The sequence below is a fragment of the Palaemon carinicauda genome, chromosome 23, assembly GCF_036898095.1.
Source record: "Palaemon carinicauda isolate YSFRI2023 chromosome 23, ASM3689809v2, whole genome shotgun sequence".
In the NCBI taxonomy this organism is placed as follows: domain Eukaryota; kingdom Metazoa; phylum Arthropoda; class Malacostraca; order Decapoda; family Palaemonidae; genus Palaemon; species Palaemon carinicauda.
In genome coordinates, this window is record NC_090747.1 from 112458619 (window position 1) to 112472305 (window position 13687).

The 13687-nt window shown below is 36.5% G+C and overlaps 1 protein-coding gene across 1 annotated transcript; it reads left to right on the forward strand.

Annotated features, from left to right (window-relative positions):
- The first annotated feature begins 1 nt into the window (after window position 1).
- LOC137617373 (vitellogenin-like) lies at window positions 2-7384 on the forward strand. The gene is made up of 10 exons (XM_068347396.1): window positions 2-1310; window positions 1459-1704; window positions 1961-2124; window positions 2237-2838; window positions 2961-3342; window positions 3715-4404; window positions 4511-5038; window positions 5153-5516; window positions 5855-6132; window positions 6249-7384. Exons 1-10 carry the CDS (start codon window positions 2-4, stop codon window positions 7251-7253), a joined length of 5568 nt encoding a protein of 1855 aa, XP_068203497.1. The 3' UTR covers window positions 7254-7384.
- Window positions 7385-13687: the final 6303 nt, after the last annotated feature.

The window sequence follows — 13687 nt, forward strand, 5'->3', positions numbered from 1 at the left end:
AATGTTTGGCCCAGAAAGTTACCTCAGGAAAACCTCATCAAGACAGATTCTCCGTGATCTCTCATCAAATATTGAAGAAACATTCAACAAGATAAACGAACGGTTACAAGGCTCTTTCAGGCAAAGGAGGTCTATTGATTTGTCACAGATCTCTCATCTCTTTGATAAATTATATGGAAACAGACATATGCAGAAAGCAGACTTCTATGCTCGCATTAATAATCAGGAAATGGCCTTTGGATCTTTAATGGGAAATATGAAAAATATCAAAATGGAAGAACTTATCAATAACATGTTTGATAGTTTTGACAACATGATTAATAGAGCTGCAGAAAACAACCTGGATACAGTACGGGCAGCTCAGCTTTACCTTGATTATCATTTGCCTACAATGCAAGGATTACCTCTCAAAATGAAACTAGAGGGAACTGCTATGGTTGGTCTTAAGATGGAATCTCGCGTCAGGGGACTAATGTCCGGCACTCCTGGTGTCATGAAATTCTACCCAAGTCTATCAACTCAAATTGATGCCTTTATTGGCTATGACTGCCATATTGTTCGAACTGGAATCAAAATGAGGAATCGTATTTCAACAAATGTTGGAACTAGCATTAATGCCAAATACACATCTGGTCAAGGCTTTGAGGTAACATTAGAGATACCAGAGAAAATGGAATTATTGAATATGAGGAGTGAAATCTACCTCATGAAGAGAGTAATGGGTCAAGAAGAGACGAAAATCAATCCTTCATCTGTACGAAGCACACGATTCCAATCTCGGTCTTGTGTAATGAAACTGGAACCAATGCTAGGACTTAAACTTTGTTACGATGTCAACATGCCAAATATTTTCCGCAGTGAAGGTCTTCCTCTTGGTCCACCTGCTAACATCCAAGTGTTCTTAGAAAAGGCCGACTCGGGTATGAGAGGAATCCGTGTAATGGGTAGAGAAGAAAACACTGGAGGAAAGAGAGTAATAAAGATTGAGCTCGAAACTCCAGGATCTTCCTCCCCAAGGAAATGCAATGCTCTTATTTCCTCTACTAATGAAGGAGAGGCAAAGAAAATCTCTGCAACGTTTGAATCAGAGCGTTTAGGAGGTATCAAGATCCAGATGACCAGAAAGTGGACTCAATCAGAAAAACAACTAGAGATGATTGCTTATTTCAGTGAAAGCAGACAGTACAATCCTAGTACAAAGGGTATTGAAGCTAAGTTCTTGATGATTGGAGAAGGAGAAGAAGTTAAATTGGATATGGCATTGCAGACATTAGCTGCAGTTAGGGAACGTGTCCAACTCAACTTTGAAGGTATTCATTACATATGATAATCATTGCTACTGACATAACATATAAAAAATTACATATAATTTGTATATATATGTGATAAGTTTGGTTAATTGTTGAAATATTTCAAAAAGCTATATATGTATATCTATCTTTGTAACTCTTTCAACAGCTAGCGCAGATATGTGTTTCATTGAGGGATCCATGATTCCTTATCCAAGAAGGCTGCGCAAGTTTGAAACAAACCTTGCATTCCGACAATGGCACTTGGTCTCTTTTGTAAGGAAGGAAAGTGAATCACAGTACAAGTCAGAACTCAAGTTTGGTCAGAAAGGAAATGAGAAGGTTGAAATGACTGCCACCCATGTCATGGAAGGAAGCTCATTCATGGATATGGCACTGAAAACTAATCTTGAAGGTTTGTACAATATCAAGGTTGTTGATTTTGCTTTTGAGATGGTCCATCAAGCATTAACTTATTTTCTTTCTGCTAAGTATTGGAACAAATTTTCTTTAACGAAGATTTTAAATGAATACCTAGAATAAGAGCTATAAATATGTTCTATTATTTGTAGTTTTCTAAATATTTCTTTATCATAGGAAAGGTGTTCTTGCCTGTTTATTTTCCTCAAACTGGTAAAAGAACTTAATTTCCATATCTTTTTCTTTTTTAGCTAAAATTGGAAGCGCCAGATATAAGAAAAACCTTGTTTTATACAATCAAGAAAGTAAAAAGGGAGTTGTATTACAAGTGGTCTCCCAAGGAGAAAGTGCAAAGGTTATCGAAGTCGAGATGATGTTGATGCGGTCTGGAGAAACACATCATTTGAAGTTATTAGTGAGTATTTTTTTTTCTTTTTCTTTTGGGTGATCATAATAAAATTCACTTTTATAAGAGAACAATAAGTTGAACGCTTGTCTATGAAACTAATTGACTAATCTTCTTCTAGCTTGATATCCCAGCACGCATGAAGAAAATGATGCTTCAAGCTTCTGCAGCAGGTCAAGGAAGTTCTCAGTATCAAGTTAAAGCAGTTGCTAAACATGGAGAAAGTCCTATTCTCCAAGTAGAAGGACCACTCACAGCTATGATCTCTTCTAGAAACACTCAGTTTAAGACCGAGATGAGGGTTGTTTTACTTCGTTTCCAACCCTACACAGTCTCGACTTCCGTTGTATTAATGCATGGAAAGCAGGCCTTCACATTTGAGCTAAAGAACAGAGAAGAACGTCTTATTGCTACAGAATGGAACATGGCAACTCAAGATGGAAAAGAAACAAATGTGCAGTTTAAAATGATTGTCCCATCAATGGTAGAAAAGACCATGAATGTTATAGTTAGCGAGAAAGTTCTTCACCTCAGTTTTAATCAACTCATTATGCCAAAGAGCTCTTCTCCATTGAGGAGGAAAGGATTCTTTGATATTGATTTCGAAAGCAAGAGAGCAAATGCAGAATTAGCCTGGGATGCTGATCGTAACCCAAATAAGAAAATCAAGGCTGAAGTCAGACTGGTTAATCCATTAGCAACTCTACGAGACTGTGTTATCCAGTAAGTTCTTAATGTTACACTTTTACAGTGAAGTTTTTAGTATCAATAACTATCATGCATAATCCTATATTAATGTCCTGTTTATATTAGGTAATATATTCTTGATATTTTTACTTTTATAGGGGTAACTGGATTTACTTAGAGAAACAGCATCAGTTCAAAGCTGAACTAAAGCTCAGCGATCCTCGCACTTGGTTTATTGGAAGGAACAACTTGATGCTAGAAGTTACTACTCCCAGCCAACAAATGTACAAAATGAATGCTATGGTAATGGTAGAGAAAGAGTCCTCAGGACCAAAAGTAGAGATAGAAGGAACTCTCAGGACACCCGAAAACAAAGAGTATAAGTGGAATTCCCAAACTTCTCTTGAATGGCGTGAAGGACTTCGCAACTGCAAGATGATGACCAAAGTAGATCTTAATGCTCCTGAAGGTCGACAGTCAACAATGAACTTGGAAGCAATGCATCATTGGACTCCAACCCAAAGGGAAGCTGATCTAAAGGTAAACTATTACTTATATTTAAGATAGATTTGACACTTTTTATTGGTACTCTTCATAACTGAACAATACAGGAAAAAGCTTAATTTTCAATTCTTTTTTTATACTGCGTCGTATAATGAACAATTTACGTCCTGATATTACATGACTTTTTTATATAAATTTTTTTTATTGTCTAATGAAAAATTGAATATAGTCCTTTTTTTAATTCATTGATAGACTCAATAAATAAAGTAAGTCCATAGCAATGTGAAGAAGTCATTTAAACTATTTTTTCTTGATAACCATATATTCACAGCTAAATAATTATCAAGAAGTTTAAAAAAAGATTTCTGTAAGCAATTCAGTGATAACAAGAATATTAATAATTTGCAGATTGACATTTCCTGCCCATCACTCCAACAACCAATAAGGACCCAACTTCAGATGAATAATCAACAAGGTGAATACAGTACTAAGTGGGTCATTGAAATGGGCTCTCCTGTAAATGGTGCAATGTATAAGCTAAAACTTTCTCCTGAGGGTGGAGTTCAAGGATTTGAAGTAGAACTCAACCTCAAACAAGTATCTGAACTTATGAAGGCATTGGAACATCTCCTATCCTCTACCTCATCATCCATGACATCTATGGCAACACATTCTTCTGCCCTTTATCGTGCTCACTTCAAGAACCATGAACGTCATTCTCTTTCATTGTTACTCATGACACCTTCTCGCACAATGGAGGGAGAATGCAAGTGTAATGACTGTACTGGCACACCCTGTTCTGACTGCCACTGTGGGTTCATTCCTCACAAGGGTATGAGTAGTGCAAAGTATGAAATTGCATTACGCCAATCTCACTCCGACTGGAATAGAGAGTCTAGATTTGAAGGACGTATCAGTCATCCTAGTCTAGAGAGGGACCATCGAATGGATATTCAACTTCGAAGAGGTGAAGAGAAGATCACAGGAACTGTAGAATTAGATATTTTCCAGAAACCAGAAGATAAGATTATTGGAAAATTGGAATCCAGCATCTTTGCTAAAAACACTGTCGTCGTTGAAGCACAACTTTCAGGAAAGGTGTGTTATACAAACTATATTATTTCTTAAGTCTCATAAATAAATAAAGAAATAATCTTCTACTAAAACTATATTCTTATTTTAATTCATAAAACTTATATTTCAGGTACTCAAAGTTCAGCCCAAAGTAATTGTACGTGCTGCCCATGGTCCTGGTAATTATGGATTTGACATTAAATTCCACAAGACTCACTCTTCTCCTACTTCTTTCTTGATGTCAGGAAGAATAGATATGAGGTCTGGCAGAAATGCTGCTATTTCTTTCATGGTGAAGAATGAAAATCAAAAGGCTGTAGACATTGCTCTAGCACTGCATCCTCATCAGAGTTCTTCTTGCTATGGAATCCGAGCTGAAGGCAAGGCTATGACCTCTCTTATTGGAACTTATGATATTTATTCTGAACTTTGCAAGCCAGCATTTATAGAAATGACCACAAGGAAGCATGGAAGTGACAAAATGCATGTAACCAAGATTGGTATGAAAGGATTGAAGGATGTCGAGGTCTGCATCTCAGAAGCCAACCCAGAAACCATGGAGAAAAGGCCAATCGGCATGGCTCGTTTGATGCTTACTTCTCCCTCAATGATGAAGCTGGAAACTAAGTATGAAGGTGAAAAGCTGCATCAAATCAAGGTATGATCAAATATATTTTCCTAATATAATCAATAATTTTAAGCTTCCAATTTCTTAGTTAAATATGAAAAAAAGCATCAAATGCACCTTGAGGTGACATTCTATATTTTTCAGAGTGAACTTCAAGATATCTGGAGGAACCACATTTCATCTGCAGGCAACTGGATGGATTCTATGAGCACGGAAGTTTTAAAAGAGGGTTCCGGATCACCCTCTGCCCAAATGTCAGTATTATGGCAGGAAATGAAGAATGAAGCCTCAAGGATCTATTCTGACTTAGAAAACGATTTAGTCATTCCTAGATTAGATAATATCAGAAAATGGACTCACAGTGACCTTGTCACTAACATTGCTGAAGGATGCTCAAAACTTTGGTCTCAGTATGCTCACTTCCAACAAACTTTATCCTCATCTGTATCCGACATGATGAGGACTCTTAAAGAACAATTTTCTGGATTAACTAGTGTCGTCAAGGAAGGTAATATAATTCTTATGAGATAAACTTATCAGTTTTTCATATAATTGAAGTATTATTGTAAATTTGTTCTAACAGATTTAAAAGGCATTAACTTGCATATATCAGTATATTTTGTGGTAAAAGTATGAAGAAACTTACATTTCTTCATTTGCCTCATATAAGGTATTTTGAATTAGGGTGGTGGGTTAGTACTGAAATTTATACTGTTTAAGATTTAAATGGAAGATTACACGGTAAAATTAGGAATAAAAAGATATAGAAAATTAAACTGCTTCATTGTGGAAACTTGTAGATACGCTGGGAATAAAACCTGTGAAAACATATATATTTTTTCACAGTTGTGGTGGGAACTGCTCGCGGTATGAAGACTGGTGAAATGCCTCAGGAAATTCAACGCTGGTGGTCAGAGTTCCAGGAGAGTTCTGTCTATAGGAATGTAGAATCCGAATTTGAATCCCTTTGGAGGAACCATCAAGAGGAATACCAGGGATTGAAGCAGATTCTGAGCAAAATCAAGTCTACTCTCAGAAGGAATGTTGACATGCAGCGACGTAACATCATGCTTTATAAGAAATCCACACATATCGTTAACTGGATTGTCAACCATATGAATTTTGTAAGACCACTTGAATAATTGAAAAAAGACATTTTGTTATACTTCAATATATACACCAGCATCCTATTTATTAAGGGGAAAATTCTTTAATTATATCTTTTCCTTTTTTATTCTAGGATCACATGATGTTCAAGAGCATAGATATGTGGGTTAAGAATGTTGTACAACAAGCACTCTTACTACCTGTTCAGATGGAAGGTCGTCACTTCCAGTTACAGCTACCTATTCGCCGACCAGTGCACTCGCTTCCTCAAGCTTTGTCTTATGTATCACTGAATCCAGTTCCAGTCGTTGACCGTGCATTGTGGTGGTTGGAAGCCCTTATGCCAACTTCAGTTGATAACATTGTGTGGACTTACTACAAATTCCTCCCTCGTCATGCTCGTTATCTTTTACCACCTTTCAATCGTACAGCCATGGTTGTTGATGGAACCGAGATCCTTACATTTGATGGAGCAGTTCTACGAGTACCTCATTCTCCATGCAAAGTTTTGCTTGCACAGTACAAGACTCACTCCTTGATGATGGAAAATCAGAAGTCTGCTCCTTCCCCACACTTCATTATGAAGGCAGCTGGAGCTACAATGGAGGTCAAACCTGACTTTACCGTTACCGTGAATGGACGTCCTGTCAGCGGCCCTAGAGAGGTTCAAGGTGAAGTCGAGATCATCAAAGATCAGGAAAAGATCAAAGTGAGAACACCATTCATAACACTTCGTGTTTACAGAATGAGCCACGCAGCATCAGTTGAAGTGTCTGGCTGGACATTTGGAAAAGTAGCTGGTCTTTTAGGCACCTATGATGGTGAGATGGGAAATGACTGGATGACTCCTCAAGGTACATGGGCACCTAATATGCAAGAACTTGTCAAGTCCTGGCAGGAAAATCAGCAGTGCCAGACCCCTCAAGTTGCTCCTGTAAGTCCCATGCAGGTTCCAGTGGTACATGCGCTTCACTGCCAAGCCCTCTTTGGAGTTCGATCACGATGCAATCCAGTCGTGCGCCCAGAGCCTTTCAGAAAGATGTGCTTTGCAAGCAGAAATGCCTGTCATGTTGCAAAGGCTTACCGTGCCATCTGCGAGACTAAAGGAATTAAAGAGGTCTTCCCTCTAGGATGCTAATTCTCTCGCTTTTCAGCAACACATCTCATAAATGACTCAGAAGGCTAGATAACCTGATTCTTAGCTTTTAAGGAACGCATGGAAAATACTGTATACAAAAAATAATGTGTATCTAAAAAAGATAATAAATATCAGCATTATAACAGAAATAATACCCTTTATTATCCTGATACCATTTGTTCATATATTAAGAATGTCATCCTATTTTCTAAAAATACAATATTCTTCTAGGCTTTAAAGTTAATCAATATAGTCTAAAGGTTAAATAATTAGAAATCACCAAAAAATCTACCAGCAAGGGGTGCTTATCTACTTTGTAGGCTTTCAATTAACAATTGAGGTTATGTGTGTTACCGTACAATTTACATACTATTTCTTTTCAACATTTATCCCTCTCATCCTCATATAACTATCAAGACCTTTACGATTCAGTACTTGTTTTTTCATCGTCCAAAGAAAATGTTTGCGCCTTTGACTGGTAATGGAATTAAACAGTATACTTCAAGTTAAAAACTGAAAAAGTTCCTTTACATAAAATCCTTTATGTAATCCATCATTTCATGAGATTATGAGATTAGATGAAGAAAGATTACCTTCAAGTGTTCCCCTATGTAAGGAACTAAATGGAAAAATTCCAATTCTTTATGTCTAAAAGCTCTTTCACTACAAAAAAAATAGGCATTACTGTGACTATCCCTACATAATTCAAATAGACCTCAATCATTTATCGTCTTCAACTGAAGGAAAGATCCGATTGAAACCGACATAGTAATTGCAATTGAGAAGTAATTGGGAACTTTCCTGAAGCCTGCAAGTAATTTGAGAAGGCAGTAGCTAGTCCAATAGACCATTAGTCGCTGTACAAGTAGGGTTATTATAACTAGTAAAACACATCAACATAACTGAATACACAGCAGATTATTTTCTATGTTCATAGGTTCCTTCCTCAATGAAATAACCAGATAAGCAACAAAACTTTACTTAGCAATTGGAGTTGGGCTTTCGATCATTCCACGATTTTGTTGCAAGCTTACTTTTTGGATTTATTACTTGAGATTAAGGACTATCATCAGCTTCATATTAATTGAGCAGAAAGAACTTGAACTATTACCTTCCTGGGACATCTTTACCTTCACTAACTAATGTAACACTTTTAAAAAGAGTAATTGGGTTTCTAACACTAATTGGCTTAAATATCAGTCAGCTCACTTCTATGAACAACTCTTATGTGGATGCACTCAAGTTAGCAAGATGATAGCTAAACATGAAAAGATATGACACTTAGGGGCAGATTGATTGAGTGACATAGCTGACTGGGATTGTCCCTGACTTTCAACTAGTGGACCTGGAGTTTAGTCTCTGCTCACGGGATGATGGATTTAAGGTAAAATCACAAATTTACTCTCCCTGTGAACTAGGGATAACAGGCTCTGGGGATCAAAGAGGTCTGCTTGCACAGTAATATGCAGCTAATGCCTGGTCCATCCTTATCTTAGCTAGTAGGATGGAGACAGGGTGAGTTCTATCATAAATCGATATGTTCGGTCTCTTAAGACATTTTATGACAGTGCACTGACCGGTTCCTTGCCTTTCCCATTCATGATCTACATTGAAAGGACTTATCAAAATTAGTTTTATACTTGTGTAGTGCATCTTTTAAATAATTGACTTGGAATAGAATGGAATGAAAAGAAAGCTAATTTGAATATGGGTGGTACCTTGATATATTCTTAGTGTGTCCCACCCATTCTAAAATATCTAGCAATTTAATATTGTAATCTATCGAAGTAGAAGGAAGGCAAAGTGACCACAGAAGTAGACTTAATTTTATGTTCTGCAGAAGGTTGGAAATTCATTTTACGGTTCTAATACCGTAACTTTTAGGGATATTTACTTTACTTCCGAACTAAATATTTCACCTTTGACATGTCACAGAACCAGCCAGGTAGAGACTTGAAATAAAAAAAAGCCGGCACTGAGGTCTGATACTAAGTGTAATGAAGCAAAATGTCAGCAGCTTATGATTTTGAAGGTTTCCTTAGCTCCACAATAAAGAGTAATTTTCAAGAAACTAAAAATCTATGATTTTGCATTATATTTAGTGCCTTTTGCACTAATGTACAAAATGACAAAATTTAGTTGTTGTTGATGGGCACCATAGTGATTATAACAATGTGACAACTGGTGAACCTCTGGGTAGTGTTCTTGACCCATTACTTTTTATACATTATTCATGGTAAGTAATTTGGCCTAGAAAAAGAGCTCGTTGCATATGCAGATGATGCAACTCTTGTGCTTCAATATAATGCTTATCTTGGGTTCCTGAATCCCTTATACAGATCTAACTAAATTAGTACACGGTACAAATTATGAGGCATGAAGTTGTAGCTAAGAAAACTGGAAAGTATGATTGTTAGTAGGTCGATGATAGTGTTTACTCAACATTCAGTTCTCAGCAATGATTTTTCCTAACTTTATAAAAATCTTTTAAAATTTGAAATGTGATTCTTGTTAACTTACTATTGAGAAACATATTTGGTTTGTTTCATTAATTAAATAAACAATTGTCTTATTGAAAGAGTCTTAGGACTTTTGGTGATCAGGCTATTCTGAAGAAGCATTTTCATTCTTTTATTTGTCTTCTTTCGAAAATTGTTCTCCTATTTGGTTGTCAGCTGTTGAACAGCATCTTAATTTGTTGGCCAAGAACTTAAGGTCTAATGTCTCGTTACGACTATCCTTTGCATTAGATCTTCATAGACAGTGAAATCCTGCTCTCAATACTAGGTATGCATCGAATTCTAATAGTCATGCCTTCTCAATCATAGGACTATATAATGCACGGTATTCTATAAGTTTTATTCCAGCTATGACCAAGCCGTGGAATCAATCGAACTTCAAAAGTGCGTGACCAGAGTATATGGTCGGGCAGGCAACAAGGCGGGCCTTGACATAACAAGAACCCGGCAGCCCGATGCAACCAACATCGGAGAAGCCGCCTGTCTCATATGTCTTGAGCCGCGGTGAAAACGATGTGGGCCAAGTGTGTGTGCGTGGCCGTTGCAAAGCCACGACCACCCAAAACAATATACCCAGCTACTGGCATTCTGTCGTTTCCTCCACCCTTCTTCTGATAGGAGGCTGATGGCTAGCGACAGAAACCAATACTCGGACACGAGTGGGCGCCGACGATATATATATATATATATATATATATATATATATATATATATATATATATATATATATATATATATATATCTACTATGCCTATTGACGCAAAGCCCCTTGGTTAGATTTCGCCAGTCGTCTCTATCTTGAGCTTTTAAATCAATACCTTACCATTCCTCATCTACTTTACAGTACATAGTCCTCAGCCATGTAGGCCTGGGTCTACCAACTCTTCTAGTGCCTTCTGGAGCCTAATGAAAAGTATGGTAAAATAATCTCTCTTGAGGAATGCGAAGAGCATGCCTAAAACAATCTCTATCTACCCCTCACCATGATCTAATCCACATATGGCATTTGAGTAATCTCTCAAAGTTTAATTTCTAATCCTCTCCTACCATTTAATTCCCAATATTCTTCTGAGGGCTTCGTTCTCAAATATACAAAATCTGTTGGATATCGTCGATACAGTAACACCGGTTTCATTAACCTGATATATAGCCTGATTTTATATGTAATTTCAGGTGATTTGACTTATAAATTTTACTTAACCTAGCAATTGTCTGATTCGCTATTTTCAATCTATCATTAAATTCCAAATCTAAAAACTCCGTATTAGAGATCATAGTTCCTAAATATTTAAATGATTCCACCTCATTAATCCTTTCTCCTTCTAATGATAATTCATCTTCCATTGCATTTTCCGTTCTCATCATCTCTGTCTTTCTTTCTTGAGACCCACCTACCGTGATATTTCATGCATTCTGGTAAGCAAGCCTGGCAAAACTTGTGCTGTTTAGCTAATAAGGACAGCGTCATTAGCAAACTCTAGGTCAGTTATTTTCCTATTAAAAATCCAGTCCAATCCTTCTCCACCATCCCCATCTGTTCTATGCATCGCAAAACCCATGAGGAGGATAAACAACATAGGTGACAACACCTTGCTAATAATACTCAGCTATTCGTTGGAAATTCATTTGATAGGACTCCACTAACATTAATTTTGTGGTGCAATCACAATTTCAATCACTTAATGACTCAGTGCCGATATCTAGTAAAGTTCGTGATCTAGGGATATTGCTTGACTGTAACTTGTCTTTCAATGCCCAAATAAATAATGTAGTAAAAACTGCTGGTTATCATCTAATAAACATTGCTTTTATAAGAAAGTGCCAGGATGAAAATTCTATAAAGAAACTAGTGATTAACTGTGCTATTACCAGGACTGACTACTGCAACTCCATCTATGACAATTTACCAAAAGTACAACTTAAGAAATAACAAAACATAATAAACAGAGGAGCAAGACTGATAAAAGGTGTCCCACCTAGAGAAAGGATCACTCCTATACTAACTGATTTACACTGGCTGGTGATTAAAGCAATAATTGAATTTATATGTACAATAACCCACCAAATTATCAGAACCGGTCGTCCAAAATAGTTAAGAAAATTGCTACATATAACGCAGCCAACAAACTATTGGAACCTAGATATATGTCTACTGTAGGCTCCAGAGCCTTTATATATGCAGCCCCGAGACTATATAATAGGCTCCTATGAGACATACGAATGATTGAAGACAATAAGGTTTTCAAGAGGAAACTGAAGAATCAACAGTAAATGAGCAATGCGTGATATGATACGTTGAATACTCTGAACAAACGAGATATAACAACAGTGGAGGTCCTGTAGAGAGTGGGGTGCCCCTGCTGTATGGGACTGGAAAAACAACCGTCTAAGTAAAGTGATAATTATCTATATCATTTTTATCTCTCATTTACACATTATTTCTTAATGCTCTTATTTTCATTTTTTGATAAGACACATCAAGATGGAGTTTGGAGTAGAAAAGTGTGCTCTAGTTAACATAGAGACACCAAAAGTAACAAGGTACGAACATCGAACATCAACCACAATCTATGGTAGAAAATGATCAGGCTAAATTATTCTCGCACTACAGTATAAGGTAGTGATCAGATGTCACGCTGGTCGACCAAACAAAGAAAAAAGTATCAGTCATAGATGTTGCAGTACTGTGGGACCCAAGAGTTGAAGATAAAGGGAGGTAAAAATAGAAAAGTACCAGGACTTACAAAATTAATTGAGAAAGCTATGGAATATGCAGGTATAAGTGGTACCAATAATTCTAGGAGCACCGGAAACCATAACTAATCTATTGAAAAAGAAACTTGAGAAGATAGGAGCTTATATAGCCGCAGGACTTCTGCAGAATAGTTCGCTACTTGAAATCACACATATAGTGAGGAAAGTGATGAATTCCTAGGGAAGCTGGATGTAACTCGGTACCCCACACTATAAACCACCAGTCTCTGTAGACTGCGAATACTAAAAAAACAAAAATGATAATAATAATCCTCATCTACTGTGGGTAGTTAATAATATCTAGGCCACAAATGAAATAAATAGAAAAGCTTTAGTAAATGAACACATTAATAGGTTTTCCCGGTGAAAGAACCTGTATTTCCCCCCTATTTCCATATATACTTTTACTCAATGTCAAAAGAGCTTTAATTACTAAATGTTGCCAGAAATACTGTTCAGTCACAATTTAGGTAATTCGAGATGTATACGATAAACCTTAAAAAATGTTCAAAACTTGCAGTCATTATCCTAAACACTTCTTCGCATCTAACTTTTTCATGGAATCTGTTCAACACTGATGGATACTGACTCTTCTTTGAACCTTCAACTAAGGTTTAATGCTTTTGATTTGGCTTGTCTTTCTTTTTCTAAAATATTACCTGGGATTAAAGTATGAGTAATAAGTAATGAATAATTCAATGAGTAATGAGTAATTCAAATAAGAAAGCCTATTTTGATCAATATCACGAGCAACTTCTTGATTCTTGTTCTTTCTCTTTCCATACAAGCGTTTCATTTGGAGAACGATTGCTTAGCGGAAAATTAATTTTTTTTTTTTTTAGATGTTTTGCCCTTTGAGATAGAAGTATAAGCTATGACAATAACAATAATGAAAAAAATTAACTGTTCAAACAAAATTAATTATTATATCAAATATCTTTTGTCTTAAAAATCAATTTCTGGAACATTATTGCAATCCTAGACTAGCAGATCCTGTCTACCTTATGGTATTCTTCAAACAAAACGTCAAATAAAAGCTTATAGAAAATAACAAGAAGAGTTATCACCATGATTAAACCCAGACACACTTCACAAAAGGGCTGAGTGTGCCAACCCAAGATAAAAATTTCTCTCTTCTTATCTGATTATCAACGTGACCGA

Coding starts and splice junctions, on each gene's coding strand:
- LOC137617373 (XM_068347396.1), top strand. CDS start 2: ATGTTTGGCCCAGAAAGTTACCTCAGGAAAACCTCATCAAGACAGATT. Junction 4,405..4,510: donor AAGCACAACTTTCAGGAAAG/GTGTGTTATACA, acceptor CTTATATTTCAG/GTACTCAAAGTTCAGCCCAA. Junction 5,039..5,152: donor AAAAGCTGCATCAAATCAAG/GTATGATCAAAT, acceptor TATATTTTTCAG/AGTGAACTTCAAGATATCTG.